Source organism: Schistocerca cancellata, chromosome 2 (genome assembly GCF_023864275.1).
Source record: "Schistocerca cancellata isolate TAMUIC-IGC-003103 chromosome 2, iqSchCanc2.1, whole genome shotgun sequence".
NCBI lineage: Eukaryota > Metazoa > Arthropoda > Insecta > Orthoptera > Acrididae > Schistocerca > Schistocerca cancellata.
Window position 1 is genome coordinate 417,709,662 of NC_064627.1, and position 16,963 is coordinate 417,726,624.

Here is a 16,963-nt window from a genome sequence, read left to right on the forward strand (position 1 = left end):
TTGCACACATCACAATGTGTATCAAAACATACAAGGTCCTAAGTCTAGAGCACGCAGCTCTCGGCACATGGCACCGGCAGGCTGTGAGCTATGATGGTGTTCATTTGCTAAATCTTGTCATAACACCAAACCATGACAGTTATTATAGATTATTAGTGTTTTAAAAATTGTTCATAAAATGCTTACATTATTAGCCAGAATAATGAGGGTGAATAAAAATAAAAATCTAAAGTATATAAAAAAATACAATTTATAGCACTTCTCTCTGAATAAGCTCCCGTGAAGAAACCAGCTAAATGCACGAGATGGACATGACAGATGAAAATTCTTCCCTGTTTTCGCAATTAGCAAGTTTTCACAAGCTCTTATTTCGCTCATACTGTATGCAATCCTGTGTCCCGCGTTAATAATTTAAAAAACAACCAGCACAGAAAAACAAGTATCAGAATTTGAATATTCCTCTATGCAAGGAGCTCTTCAGTAGACAACAAAGTGATAAAGTCTCTCGCCGCTGCTGGGAGGCAACTTTTAAAAAAATTAAATTATGTTCTTTTCCAACGTCACTCAGATGCTGCTTAAATAGCGGGAATAGTGTATGACGTTTGTTAATGTAATTAGTGAAACTAGTAGCAAAAACTGGTTTAGAATATCGTAAACAAGAAAGCTAAACATTGTCATCACAGCTCATTCTCCTAAATTTTAAGAAGCTTCCCATTACTATCCTCCTGTTTTCAAGGAATTTAGAATCTTGTTAAAATATGAATTTCTCTTCAAAAACGCACATTTGCTATAATAATTCTGAAGATGAAAACTTTAGGGCTGTTGGCCAAAAGGAAAAAATATTAGCATCTTTGCATACTAATACTTGGCGAAAACGTTGTTTCCATGTCTTTACACGGATCCCTCAAAGACAGGGGAGAGCGTTGTAATTGAAGCGCTTTTAAGACTTCCACTTCCAGCCAACCTTGTGATAAAAGTTTATGTATTTTTAATTCCATTTTTAAGTGATGACATTCACTTTCTACTTGCAGCAAACGGCTTTTGAGATTACAAAAGTTCCTCCGGAAATTCAAGGTTTTTCCAAACATGAAAACACGTTCCAAGGTACAACTTGGTCATGTATCTAGGAATAAATATTCTATTGAAATTTAAAAGCTCTGATATCAATAAATCTCCGCAGTACTTTGTTTAATCATTTGTTATTACACTGCACCCCAATAATCAGTAAGTGAAATAAAATTAAGCAGTAGAATTTCCAAAAGCCAGTTACAAGTTATAGGCATTTTGAAACAGAAGCTGTTGGAAACCAACACCAGTTTCCATTTACGAGTAATGTTTTTAAAAACTTTAAAGAAACTCAATTCATTGCAAGCGTCACATGTTCCATGTGTTAAAAGACTTTCTTCTGTGTCAAGATATAGGAGGATACACGACCTACGAAGCATGGCTCAAAAATCCATATTCTATATAAATAGTTACAAAAAATGTATAGCATTTTATTGACCACAAATTATGATGATTACCTGACATTATCAGCTGTATTGAATTGGATCTCAGAATCCAAACACGGTTTTCTTCTTATTACAGAAGTTTATTGGCCCAGTTCGCATAATAATACACAGTGATTACTAATTTCGGCTAAATTAAATCTCCATATTTCGATGTCAACAAGAACACAACATGAAAGGATTATATACACGTCTTATGTATTTTGTGACTATTGTGCACTGTTCGCACAGCTATTCTCTTATTGTATCACGACAGGCAGCTCTATGGAATATCGTCTCTATAAGTTGTGTCCAGTGAGTGTGAACAGTCGACGAAATGGACTGACCCTGTAAAAATTCTTTCCTATACAAATTATCTGAAGCTGAACCTAGTAATCATGGTGCATTTTTATGCGATCTGGGCGAATAACCTTCTGTAATAACAAGAACAACCACGTTCACCATAAATTTCTGTAACTGAAGAATTAACAATATATTCGAAACAGTTTTAAACATTAAACAACAGTTAAATGCGTTGAACGCGTAATATTTACAAACGATAAACAATACACTACGTTATTTGTAACAACAAACACTGTAGAACCGACAGGAAAACATTATGTATTTAACTTCTCTGGCCAAATTTTTTATGTACACCACGGAGTCTGACGCCAAAACCATATTTCAAGGAAATCATAGGGTTTTGAGCTGTACAGGAGTACTTAACATGTATACCCTCCGTAACTCGATGAGAATCTTGCAGTTTTCTGACAGAACATCGACCCAATTTTACAGTGGAACAGTATGTACGGAGCCATAACGCTACCAATATTAACACGAGAACACTACAAATAGTCACGAAGAATGTAAAGATAAGTATTCATTTTATACCCATTTTTTCTAAATTTGTTGTACATTTCTCAAATATAGCAAACTTTTCCCTGGTCTGTTCCATAGTCCACTCTGTTTCATTCTTAAGGAAGTCGTATATACTGATAACAGAAAAATAACATTACTTTAGCGTCGAGCAACATCTACTCACAGTTTGCACCTAGTGGACGGCAGCACAGCGCACACTCCTGTTGAGCGGGTTGCCTATGTCACGAGTCGAGCGCGGCTCCTACTATAGACGTTACCCGTCGCTGCTGTTTTAAAAACTTAATATGCACTCGAGTTTTCGCGGAAGCATGTGAGTGGAAGAGTATAAAAAAGATCTAGATCATTCTCCCTGCACTGGTTTTGAAATGTTTTGTGAATCCGAGTAATAGATATGTAATTGTTCCTTAGGCCTCCGCGTAATACGTATCTTTCCCTTTTTGTCAGACAGGTAGGAGAAAAGCAAATGCACTGCTAACAGAACGCAGAAGCATTCTTGCAGCTATAAATAATACTGAACTTAATGAACGTGCCTTCCCTAGAGGGTAATGAAAATCGAAAATTTCGAAATGATAATTTATTTAACAGAAAATCGAAAGTCATCGCTAAGGAAAACTTTTGCGATAGCGGTAGAATTTTTTTTTAATTTTTCATTTTGAGATACAGGAACTTAGGGGAGGCCTACGAACACGAAAACTGAGACCACCAATAAAATTTTCACGAATGAATGATAAATACAAGTGGTACTTCATGTCATTTTTTTCGTGAACGTTCAGCCACGATTTCTTGAATGGTATCGATTCGAAATATCCCGTCTCTAAAACTGGTATCATTTCCTGACTTTCTTTAAGTTTTCTTGCTTCTGACTATTCAACGTCTCTCTTTAAAGAATATTTGACTTTGTCAAAGACAGTGGAAGGCTTCTTCGATTATTTTTGTGAAAAGTTCGTGATGATGCAGAATCAATTTTCATTTAACCGTTCCATATAATTTGTATTCCTATTTTAAATGTACTATCTTTTGTCATCAGAGGCTTTCGAGATTTAAAAAAAATGATAAAATGTATATCGATTTGTTCCTCAAGGCGTTGCTCGTTTCTGAAACCACGACTCCAAGAATTGCAGCAGCTTGGAGGTGACAAGAGCAGAGTTGATTGTTCACATTTCGGGTACCCTGTGATGCTATGGAAGGTCCTGAAGACAACTCCAGAAGTGCTCCTTTTGCTCTGACGACTGGTGAGGAGATTTCATTACAGCCTGAGAGATCCCGAGATATTAGTCAGCCTGCGACAGGGAGAGAGAACGGTGTGTGGTCTGCGCTACCACCTAGATCACTGATACTGGAACATGCCATATGTGTTTTCAATTGTGCTGAAATAAGCGCGGTGATAGAGAAACGTCACGTCTCAGCAATCTGGCTGGCGCACACACAGAAACGTTTGTGAAAGTTGCAGTGCAAAAATTATAATCCGCCGCTAAGCCAGGCCCTTGGCAATATGAGTAAGTTTGTTGACGGTCAATAAGCAAAACTTGTCTTCTCTTGACAGCATTGAGAACGTTCTATGACGTCGAACGCATCTACTCCTGTCACGAGAGCACCGGCGTCAGCCTACAAACTTAGACTTGCTGCTGAATGGGTGGCCTAACGACAGGCGTTGTCTCCTGTAACTTACCCGCTCCGTAGCGTCGTTGGACGACGTTTCCGGATTTTCGAATATGTGTTGTTGTTATTAATTTGTTCCTCAAGGCACCATCTACAAACCATCAAAGTTTGTCGGCTGTATGTTTACGACCTGCTGAAGCGCAAAGGTAATCTCAGGTGCGGTGCGGTACCCTCTGACTCGATCACTATGGCGAAGAACAGTCAATAGCGCAAAACAGCAAACAGCCGTCGCTGGTGTATGTTTGACATGAGGTAGTACCAGTTGTGAGGTCGTCTGAATTAAAAAGCAATTGTTGTTAGAAACGCATATAATAGGTGATGAGGCAATACAGTCATTATTCCTTGTGGTTTATTGCTGATGAACAGATTGCTTGGGGAGGAATATTTGCGAAATCACTAATTAAACCCGGAAACCAGTGCAGGAAACAGCAATCACTATTTAATCACTGCAGAGGGGAATACTGAAGATTACGTGAAATTTAATTTTCGTTTCGTAATACTTGAGAAACTTTCAATGTGCTACATTCGACGGAAACTATTGCATTATCATTCGTATAGTTGCTGGCTTGCCCTTACTTGTTGTCAACATTTTGTTCAGACTAGAGTGTAGAAATAGATTTATTACCCTGAATGAAATGTGTAGAAAAATAATTGCAGCAGGTGATCCTAGAATTTGCCTCCACCCAAACTTTTCTGAAATCCCAAGGATTTGTCTTTAACGAAGGTAGTCCAGCTCTCCAGATCAGCATGACTACCAAACTGTAACTACCTATGCTCCTTGCGGGACAGACCAACACATTTTAAATAAATAATGTTTCAAGAGTGCAAGTTGATGGCGATTGTTTAGAGGAAGTTCCGACTACGAAGTTTTAAATAATTTTAAATGAATAACGTTTCAAGAGTGCATGTTGACGGTGATTGTTTAGAGGAAGTTCCGACTACTATGTTTTAAACTCTCATCCGGGGTCAGCGACATTTGACAGATTATTAACAGGGTAGTTCGAACCTATTCAAGCGATCAGTTTTGCGCGTTTATGTTTTATTGAATCTGCTACTCTTTGATCAAATGTGCTAAACGCGAGATATTTTTATTCCCATAAACACAAGCATGTAATTGTAACTTGCCATTTTTTATGTGTGAGGATGCGTTTCCCTATGAGCCAAGCACTACTCGTTATTATCACGTGGACTTGTGTACAAGATATTATATCGTAACTGTACCTCACAAAGAGAGTAAGATTTTCAGTACAAATAGTTGCAGATTAAAACGGAGATTGAAGTATGTTGTGCCGAAAAGTTCAACTGAACAGTGCTCCAATTTTTCGTTGCGCTGTTCACCAGTCAAATTAATTTTATAGCACATTTAGGTATACGACAATACACAAACCATTAGTCACAGAACTGTGCACGTTTTCGAATACTGACAATTCAATATATTGTTATGGTCTAGTGTGCTGGAACCAGAACCTATAATTATATGGAATCAAAGGATTGAATACGTCACTCTCGAGTCTCTCTGCATGTAGTTTTGTAGAAGTCAAAAAGCATACACTGTCGAGAATTCAGTTTGTATATAATAGCGCCCCAGACTGTAACATTTCTCTTTTGTCCGCTATGTCACTCAACAATGGAGGCTAGCAATTGGGGATCGCGGAAAGTTGCAACAAGTGTGTGGCTGTCACTGTAGGACCGGTGACAGCAGGATTCGTTATGGAAAAAGGACTATGTTTCCCCTTTCGAACGCAGGCGTTCACGTCGGCATTGTATACTGAGACACACAGGTCCCGTACTCTGCAGTGTCCTTGCGTCGAGAAAACACTTTGGCCTAGCGTAGTAGTACGCAACGAACTGTGGGCATTGTGGCTATTCTGTGTGAGTCGCTTTACGTGCCTCGGGAAACGTTTGCCACGAGATACCTCTTTATCCACTGGTTCCACGTAGGTGTCATGATTGTAGCAGGATGCCCTGTACGAGCTAGAATGTCATACTGTGACAAACACATTATCCGAAGACTATTCGTTCTGACATGCTACAGCCCAGTCACAAACTAATGTTGTGCCCTTTCGCGACGACATTTGCTCTTATTTCAACGTTCTTAGCTTGAAGAGAACCGACCTCTCCGATCAAATGCGAGAGGGCCCTATTACCCGCGTTTAGCCGTACCTCTATTATTTTAACTTTGGTACCTTCATAGGCTCCGACAAAGACGCGACAGACAGCAGCTTACGTGTAGATAATGCACTGGTTCCATGGCATTGTGCCCAGCGACACAGAAGCGCCGCAATAGGTGGTGTCATTTGCAGGCGCTAAAAATGCGGTAGTGTACAGACATCAGTGGGTTCCTGAGTTACCACTTGTTCAAATGCTCACTACCAGTTAAAATGTACCTTTTTCGGAAGTGATAAATTTAAGCTAGGCGAGCAGAAGCTACCTTAATTCGGTTTGGGGAAAACAAACGAAGAAGTAATTTGGCGACACTGTCTGTGGCAGGCTGCTTAGACTCGCGCGGACGACGACCAGATTGGCTAACTTCAATGCTAAATAATTCGGAAATAGCGCAATGTATAGAATTTTTCCGCTAACGAGTATTTATCAGGACTACCTCCACTATAGCACCACGACAAGCTTTTTAGGCTGTTTCTGAACACCGTGCACGCAGATAGCAAGCCGTACAGTGACAGAGCGAAACTAGTTTGCTCGCAGTACATCACCCTGCCTGGCCAGGTGTCATTATTGTTAATCGAACATTTTGTGGATTGCTATTTGGATTATAGAGTATCGGCTCACGACGATCTTGACTAAATTAGCCTTTGAAATTTCCTGTCATCTTAAAACTATGAGGCGGACAGGGGCGCGAACACGAAACTCTGGCCTTCACTGGCAATGTTGTTCTTACCGACCGAGTTTCCAGGCAACACTCGGGACCCACCTGCACAGCTTTACGTGCGTCAGTACTTCTTCTCGTACCTTCCAAACTTCGCAGAAGTTCTCCTGTATATATTGTGAACTAGCATTCGTGGAAGACAGGCTATTGCTGAGAATTGGGTTAGCCATAGCCTAAAGAGTTGTTTCCGTAATGTATCTTCCAATCTCCAGTTGAATGTGCGTTGTTTTGAAACATCCTGCCAGATTAAAACTGTGTACCGGATCAGCATACGAGCCTTGTACCTTTGCCTTTCGCGGGCAAGAGCTCGGCCGATTGATGTCCCCAAGCACGACAGACGGACCGCCCTCACAGCTTTAGCCTTATCAGTACGTCATCTCCCACCTTCCTATCCCATTGGCTCTGGCTATTCAAGTTCTACTCATGTGCCTTTCTTGTGACAGTCCCACAAGGTATGCAGAAGAAGTTGGTTCAAATGGCTCTGAGCACTATGGGACTTAACTTCTGAGGTCATCAATCCCCTAGAACTTAGAACTACTTAAACCTAACTAACCTAAGGACATCGCACACATCCATGCCCGAGGCAGGATTCGAACCTGCGACCGTAGTGGTCACGCGGTTCCAGACTGTAGCGCCTAGAACCGCTCGGCGATCCCGGCCGGCGCAGAAGAAGTCCTCGTAAGTTTGAAAAGTGAGAGATGAGGTACTGGAAGAAGTAACGCTATTAAGGTGGGTGGTAAGTCTTGCTGGGATAGTTCAGGAGGTAGAGCACTTGACCGCGAAAGGCAAAGGTACCAGGTTCGATACACGGTCCAGCACAAAGTTTTGATCTGCCTGGAAGTTATGTTACGCTTGTGCATTTGCTCGTCGCCCGTAGCCTACAGCTGCCACTGGAGCGCGCTGCGATCGCACATGATCAGGTCGCGGTGTAAGTAGAATATGAACAAGTGGGATAGTTCGCGTGCGTTCAGGAGCTTGGTGGAGATCACCTCAGCGCGTTGCACTCTGAACGGCAAGTCCCGTATGACGTCGGCTTCATGGCTGACACACTGTTCTATTGCTACAGATACACTCCGGGCCAATCGCTACGAGTGCTGGGACGTTGACAAACGTGAACGTGGTTAGAAGCGCCTACCTGAGCTCGTTGGAGGACTCGACGAGCAGGCGCACGCAGTCCAGGCAGCCCCTGGCGGCGGCGTAGTGCAGGGCCAGCGCGCCGTTGGCGCTGCGCTCCAGCGCGGGCATCTCCGCCTCCCACAGCAGCCACCGGAGCACGTTCAGCCGGCCGTACCTGCAGGACACCACCACACCACACGTCAAGTCACGTCACGTCTCTGCTCAGCTCAGCGACACTCTCTACATCGGGCACTAAACCCCGGGTGCTTCACTGTTCTACACACACTACTAAAGTAAAGTCCCCGACCTCGCTTCTCTGTCTGTATGTGAAGAGTAATCTCGGGAACTACTGTAGGGATTTTAGTAGAGTTTCACTACAATATAGGGTCAGGTTTATGTATATGATTTATTGAAACTTTCTGGCAGATTAAAACTGTGTGCCGGATCGAGACTCGAACTCGGGACCTTTGCCTTTCGCGGGCAAGTCTCAACCGACTGAGCTACCCAAGCACGACTCACGCCCCGCCCTCACAGCTATACTTCTGCCAGTACCTCGCCTCCTACCTTCCAAACTTTACAGAAGCTCTGCACACAGTTTTAATCTGCCAGGAAGTTTCATATCAGCGCACACTCCACTGCAGAGTGAAAATCTCATTCTGGAAACATCCCCCAGGGTGTGGCTAAGCCATGTCTCCGCAGTATCCTTTCTTTCAGGAGTGCTAGTCCTGCAAGGTTCGCAGGAGAGCTTATGTAAAGTTCGGAAAGTAGGAGGCGAGGTACTGGCAGAAGTAAAGCTGTGAGGACGGGGCGTGAGTCGTGCTTGGGTAGCTCCGTTGGTAGAGCACTTGCCCGCGAAAGGGAAAGGTCCCGAGTTCGAGTCTCGGTCCGACACAGTTTTAATCTGCCAGGAAGTTTCATATTAGCGCACACTCCGCTGCAGAGTGAAAATCTCATTCTGAATATATGATTTATTATCGTTACGCCAAACAAATCGTTCGGCGGTAAATACTTAATGCTACCCTTGCCAAGATGCGGCGTGCCGCTAGCAATGTACTGGGCATTTCTCCTATGGATCGTCAGGCGCATTTTCTCTGGTACTTTGTCAGATATTTGCAATTTCGTTTTTGCAACGTGTAGCTGGTGTCAGTCCGAACACATCCTACTCATCACGTCTTTCCTACGACACCCAGCGTCGATAGACTGTATCAGTTTGTTTCTCGTTTCAAACAAAATGATTATTAAATCGAAATTTTACGTCCACATTCCGTAGAGAGCTACTAGACTATTCTAGGGCCCTATTGGTGTTGCTGATTTGTATTAATAGGAATAGTAAAACACGAACAACAGTCAGCGAGGGCCAGGGCGGTGCTCTCGCTGCTAGAGCAATCGTGATTCCTCATGTTTTACTGCCCCTCTTAATACATATCGATAAAACAAATATCGTACTACACTAATTTGAGACCACTCTGTTGAAAGGGCGCGTAAAAATTCACTTTAAAAATAATTTCGTTTGTAACGGGAAACAAACCGACGTTTCCCATCGACAATGGGCTTCGAATGAATAACGTGATGAGCAGCATTTGTTTGAGCTGACTTCAACTACGTGTTGGAAACAACAATTGCAAATACCTGCCGAAACACCAGTGAAAATGCGCCTGACGACCCATAGGAGACACATTCTGTATAATGCGCAGTGATGAGGAGACTAACCTTGAGGTGTATCGCGTAAGTCGAAGGGCTTGTCAACAGCGGAGTCGCAGGCTGACGTAACACATCACACAAATTTCGTACGCATTTTGAGTTAAATACTCGAATCCGTACTACGATGACTTGGCACCAAATGTGGATCTAACGAGATTCTGTGTAAAAATATGCATGAAACAACGCGAGCATCCCCGTCGTACATTTCACTGATTTTTATAGTTTCTAGCTCCACACAAATCTACTACGGTGGCTCACAGAACTAGTTGTAGCATCATTATTTGGAGGGTTCAGAATTAAAGCTGACGGAGTCCATTAAAATCAGTCTTAAGGGAGAGGAGTGAGAAAGTAAACCTCTTGAGCTAATTAACCAAACGATTTAAACAGTTTTCTAAAATTTAAGTATATTTGGTGTTTAAATGGATTATTGAGCTATATTATATTCACTAACTCAGAACAGTCGTTGCATGCAAGGATGAAATTTAACAATTTAAGGGACATGGTTCACATTTCTTCTAAAATATTGGAAAAGTATTTGACGTAAGATTTATTATCATGAATATTATTTTTACATCACAAAATACACAAATATGTTTGTTATTGTATTAACACATTGATGATTCGCATTCTCAGTTTTCATGAAGTGGTGCGCATAAAGCCTGGAATATTATCACCGTTGCCACAGCTGTATATTAAAAATACTGCTTAGAATTCTATTCATCGACAACTTCATCGTCATTATATTTCTGTAAAGTTACTTTGCTGTAAGTATCCGAAGAAGTTTATTTGTAGATAATATTGGTTGTAATCATGGGCGAGAAACAAGGCCTCCATTATTAATAATCTAATGAGGGATAAAGTACCAAAGCTACGACTTTGATGGGAATACAGTGGGCTCTTTATCCACGTCAGATGGTAGCGTATTTGGCATGTTAAATAACAAGAATTCACAAGATTAAGAAAATATTTTAAAAAATCTGGAACTATATCGCATAAATTTAATATCGAGTGTTGTAAGAAGTTGTTTGCATATGTGCGCAATACCGACGTGCCTCTAACAACAACGTAGCACCACTACCAGTCACTACAAGGAATTTTGTTTCAAGGATCCATCCGAAAGTTTCGGAGATGAGAACTAGGTGCAAGGGCCTCAGAACCTGTCGTTGTAGGGAAGGGTGACAGTCTTGGTGGGCAAATAGCAACCCGGAGACATGCAACAGCCACCATTGGGTAACTCTCTGCACACTGCACATGCCACTCATCTGCAACGGGAACTGTATTCGGAAGATACTAACGTCCCCACAACCAGCAACAGGCGAGAGGCCTTTTGTCAGCAAACAGTAATCTGGAACTTCCACAACGACGTGTTTACTTGTCAGAACAACGTGGTCTGTCATCATTAATTGAGGGCTTTCGTAATCCATCATTTCATCTTACGTCATATGCCGAAATTGTGCGACAGACCGGGACAGAATCATTAGAAGTCGGGCTTTCGCAGGTATTTCTCCTGGCCCGGCATACCGCGATAACTTGCTATGATGGCTCACCTTTACAATTTCAGTCTGCCGGAGGACCGATAATTTCAATACAGAAATGTACATCTGTTTCATCGTGTGGTTTTTCTCCGTCGCCGTCTCTGTTATATTATTGGCTTTACCAGCAGTTAATTCTTCCCATGCCCCATTAACAATTGATATCGTTTCTCAAGGAATTCATAAAATTTAAAACTTTTTGCATTAGTTTTCCTTCTTAATCAATAGTTTTAGTTTCTTTCTCCTCGTAAAATATTAGAATCCTGGGTTTTCATGTTTCAAGACTTCCTCAGGCTTAGACTGGAAGCCATATCACGACTAGCCTAGCTAGGTTCACGAATGCGCCTAAAAGCCACTCACAGGTTGGCCATCGTACCAGACAACCGATCGTTAATTTAGCCCGCGAAATCTAACCCATCGCGATCTTCACCCTTGTCGCAGACACCAACACTCTACTCAGTTCGTTATACGAGCACGTTAACGTAATTACTACAATACCGATGAAAATATTTCAGTGAATCGTACAATCAAACAATGGAAAATCCAGGATGGAATGTAACAATATTATGAAATGGAAAGTTGCTACTCACCATATAGCGGAGATGCTGAGTAGCAGATAGGCACAACAAAAAGACTGTCACAAAAATAGCTTTCGGCCAGTAAGGCCTTCATCAAAATATACGACAAACACACACATACACAGTCACGCAAACGCAACTCTCACACACATGACTGCAGTCTCAGGCAACTGAGGCCACACAGTGATTCACCTCTAGCCTCTCTGATCTCTGGAACAAATTCCACTTCTATCTTTACTTTTGCTTCCGGTAATCTTGACAGAGGCGGGATTCTAGATTAATGGTTCCAACCTTTCTAATAATATAATCACCTAACGAGATTAGACGTCAGATAATGCCGCCCAAACGTTTAGCAACAACTAAACTATAAACTGAATAGAAATCAACACTTTTTTAAGAGAAGGATGATAAATAACATTTAATTGACGTTCAAGCAAACAACTCTCACATGCTTTATGAGTTTCCTATTAAACCAAACATAATGGGGGTTTTGTATAGATCATTTCTGTCAATACTTTCTTATACTCAATTTTGTTCTGTCGATTCACATCGTAAGTTCATGCTCCTATTTCATTCTTTGCTGCCATAATCAAAAAATCACTTTCAGTTCTCTAAGTTAAGGGGGAATTAAACAAGTATTCTTAATTTTTTAAAATAATAATGAATATTCGTCACCAATTTTTCTCGAAAGCGCTACAAATTCTGTCTAATCAAAACTTATTTTTAGTGTGTTATCTTCAGGCTCAACAAAATATTTTAACTTTTCCTGACTTTCAGTAACTGAAAAAATTATTTCATTCACTGAGAATCACCTCAGAATGCAGGTATTTAATTGTCGATATTCCGAATAAAGAAACAGGCATTAAAAATTTTTGGTTGATGTCAAGTGATGAAATGTCATCTGTTTGTGGGCATTTTTCACCGCTTGCGTCGAATGTGAATGTTTGTTCCGGGAACATCGAAACGTCTTTAACTTCAGCCTTACGGTGGTAAAGCTCTACTTTTTCGAAGAAAACTGGCAACAGTGTCTTGTGCTGATAAAACATTCTTGTAAGCCGAAGTTAAGCACATATAAATCTACAATGTTGCTAGCTCATAAAATAAACAATACCTTTTGTTTGGCGACCAAACAGCAAACTACTGAAACAATCAGTGATAAGTCAGGCGATAGTTCGGTCGAAACACTGAACGTTCCACGCCAAGTAATTGCAATCCACTGCTCTCAAATTTCAAATACCGTTCATACATTAGTTTCACAGGTTTTGCTTTTTGACATATTGCATCACACGTTAAGACTCATATTTGAAAATTTTGGGTAATAATTAGTTAGATATCGAATAAATCTTAGAGTCCAGCGAAATGATGATAGTGTGACTGAACGATACTCGAACTCTTGTTACTTTTACCCCCGTCCCCCGAAAAATAAGATTTTACCAACCTCCCGACCGCCTCCTGACGTCACTTACTCCCAGGTTGGGAACCACTACTCTACACAATGAACGAAATAAGCAATCAGATAACTAGCGTAACACTCAAACTAAGAATTTTATTTCAATTTCGCAGTTACATAGGTTCAAAATAATCCCATTGCACCACCGCACAATGTTTACAGGGATCACACGTTCCTGAATGAACGCTGAAAGTCCTGATTTTGTGCATTCTTCAGTCTGTCAATCACAACTTCAATATCACAATAATGTTCCCCATTTAAAGCACAAAATATGTCTGCATGTGTAAAGTCAGAGGAATAGGGTTTTGTTCCAGCATGCAGATCTGTTCGGATGCCAAAGACTCTGCCATGGGTACTGCATAGTGATCCGGTGCATCGTCATGCAGAAGACACCAACTCTTGCTTTGGAACAGATGTTGTCCTGACACGAAGCATGAGAGAAAAGAGGCGTCGAATAACACCTAATTAGTAATGTCCCGTCACTGTCATGCCGTTAGGGAGAAATTCACGGTGGATAACTCCAGAAGCACAAAAAAAAATCACCACTATCCTGATGCGTGACTTCTGAAACCCGAGTGTCTTCTGTCTCGGTATGATGTTCCGTGCCATTCCATACCCTGACGTTTTGTCTCTGGATCTAAGTGAAAACACCGGCTTTCAAACGTAGTTCAACAGATTAATATCCCCATCAACTGTATCGACGAAACTGACGCAACATGCTGCTCGATCCTATCACTGCTCTTTTGTCAATGACTGTGGCGCGAACTGGGAAGAAATAATTCTCTAAAATGGGCAAGGTCGTTTGCTTACTGATCCTAAGTTTCACTGCAAACACCACTGTCAATATCTTCCTTGGCTTTTTCCAAATTTTCATCTGACCAAACAGACACAGGAAGTTCTACGCCTTTCCATTTTTAAATAGTGAAAAAAAAAAAAGACGGAACACTTGTGCACAACTAAGACAGTCATAGCCGCAGAGATGTGGCATTTTATTGTAAACCATTGATTTTCAAATTTGCAGTTAAATTTTATCACAGCGCTTTTATCCATGGTGCTTCTACGTTTGACTGGCGCTACTTGCACGATGTTACTTTCACGGCAGCTGTGCTTGCATTGACTGAATCATCGATATTGTCGAAGCGTCTGCGTGGGCAGCACAATCTAGTAACCACATCTGGCGCGTTTTTCACAGTGTTCCTGGAAAAAAAATCCGTGAACTATCTGGCACACTGCGTAAATCTTTGAGGCTCTTGTGGAGGTAGAATCAGACGAACAGTAAGGTGCTGTCCTCGGGAACTCTACCCTTCCACTAGAACCTAAAAATACGTGGCAGTGGAGTTGACCATGATCTTCAGCAACTTTGACCACTCGACGGATGCCTAGGAGACCGTGATGAGGCAGCTGAATTGAAAAACAAATGAATAGCCTTCCGGCACTTAACGCGCTGTTCCGCTTGGCTAAGACGTCGCCTCGGGGAAAATGCTCGTCACAGAGAGGAAGCCAGTAGGAATGGTGAGCCATTGCCCTGCGCATCTGTCTGCGCAGCATGGCGCGAGGGCGCCGAAGGGGCCGCGGGTTCAAGAGCGGCCCAGGAAGCGGATGCCACGCTCCACGCTCCGCCGGGCTATTGGCGCGAAATTACCCCAAGGTCCCACCCATCCCACTCTGCACTCTCGCTGACGCCGGATGGCGCCGGCGCGGCCGCCCCGCATCTGATTCAGAGCTCTGACAGAGCGTGCGCGGAGGTCGACACGCGACAATAGCTCAGGTGGCCTCGTGTTAACGCGGGTCGTTCACTGTTCTGTTACTGTCAGGTGGCGATCCACCAGGTCATGAACCCCGTCCTCCATCCTCTCAAAGAAAAAAAAAACTAGTAGAAGCGTACATACAGGGTGAGTCAGCTCCTCCCACGACATGTTTTATGCAACCCGCCACACATTGAAATATCGCGTGCAAAATTTTTACATTCTCTGACTCACTATGAGTAAACTAATAGTCTAACAGAAAAAAAAGAAAAGCACTTCTTTGTAGGAAATTAAATGTAGTTAAATTTTGTACTGGGAGAAGTTTTCGCTAGAGGCCGTAGTTTTCGAATTATTGAAGAAAAACGTAGAAAAGTGAACTTTAAATGCGTTTTTCCTCCAATAACTCAAAAACCGTGGCCTCCAGTGGAAACGTATCCTGATACAAAATTTAACTACATTCAATTTTCTACAAAAAGTTCTCATTCCTCCCCCCCGCCTTTTTTTTGTTTTTTGGACTAGTAGTTTTCATGTAACTAGCAACAGAATACGAAAATTACGTGGGTTGCTTTTAAAGGCATTGCGGGTTGCATAAAACCTACAGTTAGGGGCAGCTGAAAAAAATTGCTCTGAGCACTATGGGACTTAACAGCTGAGGTTATCAGTCCCCTAGAACTTAGAACTACTTAAACCTAACCTAACCACACATCCATGCCCGAGGCAGGATTCGAACCTGCGACCATAGCGGTCGCGCGGTTCCAGACTGAAGCGCCTAGAATCGCTCGGCCACCACGGCCGGCGGGGCAGCTGAATCACCGTGTATTATTACGCATATCAATTTCCGGATTTCACAGCTAACGTCGGGAGAATACAGAACAACGAAAACTGAGATTCTGGAAAACGACAGGGTTCTAGAAATTACAAGCTACGTTGAGCACAGGATACTATACAGTGGCTTACGAGCGGGTCTGACAATACGGTTGTGCTTGTGGTCTGACGAATAACATTCCAGCAAGCTAAATGAGCACATGCACATTGTCCGACTGGCTGTAGATGCTCTCAACAAAATATCCCAGACGGTTGCGGTAAACCATGGGAGTCGGCTAAGGCAGTACAGAAAGGGAAAGACCCTCCACTAAAAAAAAAAATTTACAGAAAATCTGACTTTCTGAGCGCAGGTGAAAAAAATTGAAAGCGGTCGCGCGGTTCCAGACTGAAGGGCCTAGAACCGCTGGGACACACCGGCCGGCTTCCATTGTTCATAACGATGAGGTCATACACGCGCAGTTACTGTACTGAATTAGATAGCCTGCTGTTATGCGTCAGGGGATTTGATTACGTGACTTATTACGAGTACAAAGAATCGAAACACAATTCTGCCACAAATGTTTCACCTAAGCATGACCTATCAGAAGCAGAGATCGCGGTGAAATCACTTTAGCACATTCTGCGAAGTAAGAAAGGAATCTGCTGCTACCAAGTAACGTTTAAAGTTTCATCTAACAAGCGTTGAACAAAAAAGAGTGAGAAAGAAGGTAATAACGAGTCACTTTTGTCATTCTGTGCCTTTTGAGATACTTTCGGTACAGAAAGTGGTAAATCGTACGAATATCTAAAAATCTTTCTCTGAATACAACTTTGGTTTACTTACTAAATGAAACTTGTAACCAACTGTGACATAGTAAAAGATAATTAGATATTACTATTCTTTTTAATAATACATAGGCTTTTTGATGAATGCCGTAGCATAATGTAGGCTGTGGTTGAGGACACATTATATATCTCTAAAGTAAACAGTAAAAGAGAGTATCTTGTGAAACACGTATAATTTCTGTCTGTAAGACCGGTGATAGAAACATTGTGGCACTCATACCAAAGGATTGTGCATGTCACTGGTGTTTCCAAGCAATATAAATCAGTTATGTAGAAAACCGA

At 41.9% G+C, this 16,963-nt stretch overlaps 1 protein-coding gene across 1 annotated transcript in view; it reads right to left on the reverse strand.

Annotated features, from left to right (window-relative positions):
* Positions 1-16,963, reverse strand: part of LOC126154484 (espin) — a 485,111-nt gene that overhangs the window by 380,165 nt on the left and 87,983 nt on the right. Inside the window, exon 2 of the mRNA XM_049916140.1 lies at positions 8,045-8,200. Coding sequence (XP_049772097.1) covers positions 8,045-8,200 — 156 coding nt within the window. The remainder of the gene's footprint in view (positions 1-8,044; positions 8,201-16,963) is intronic.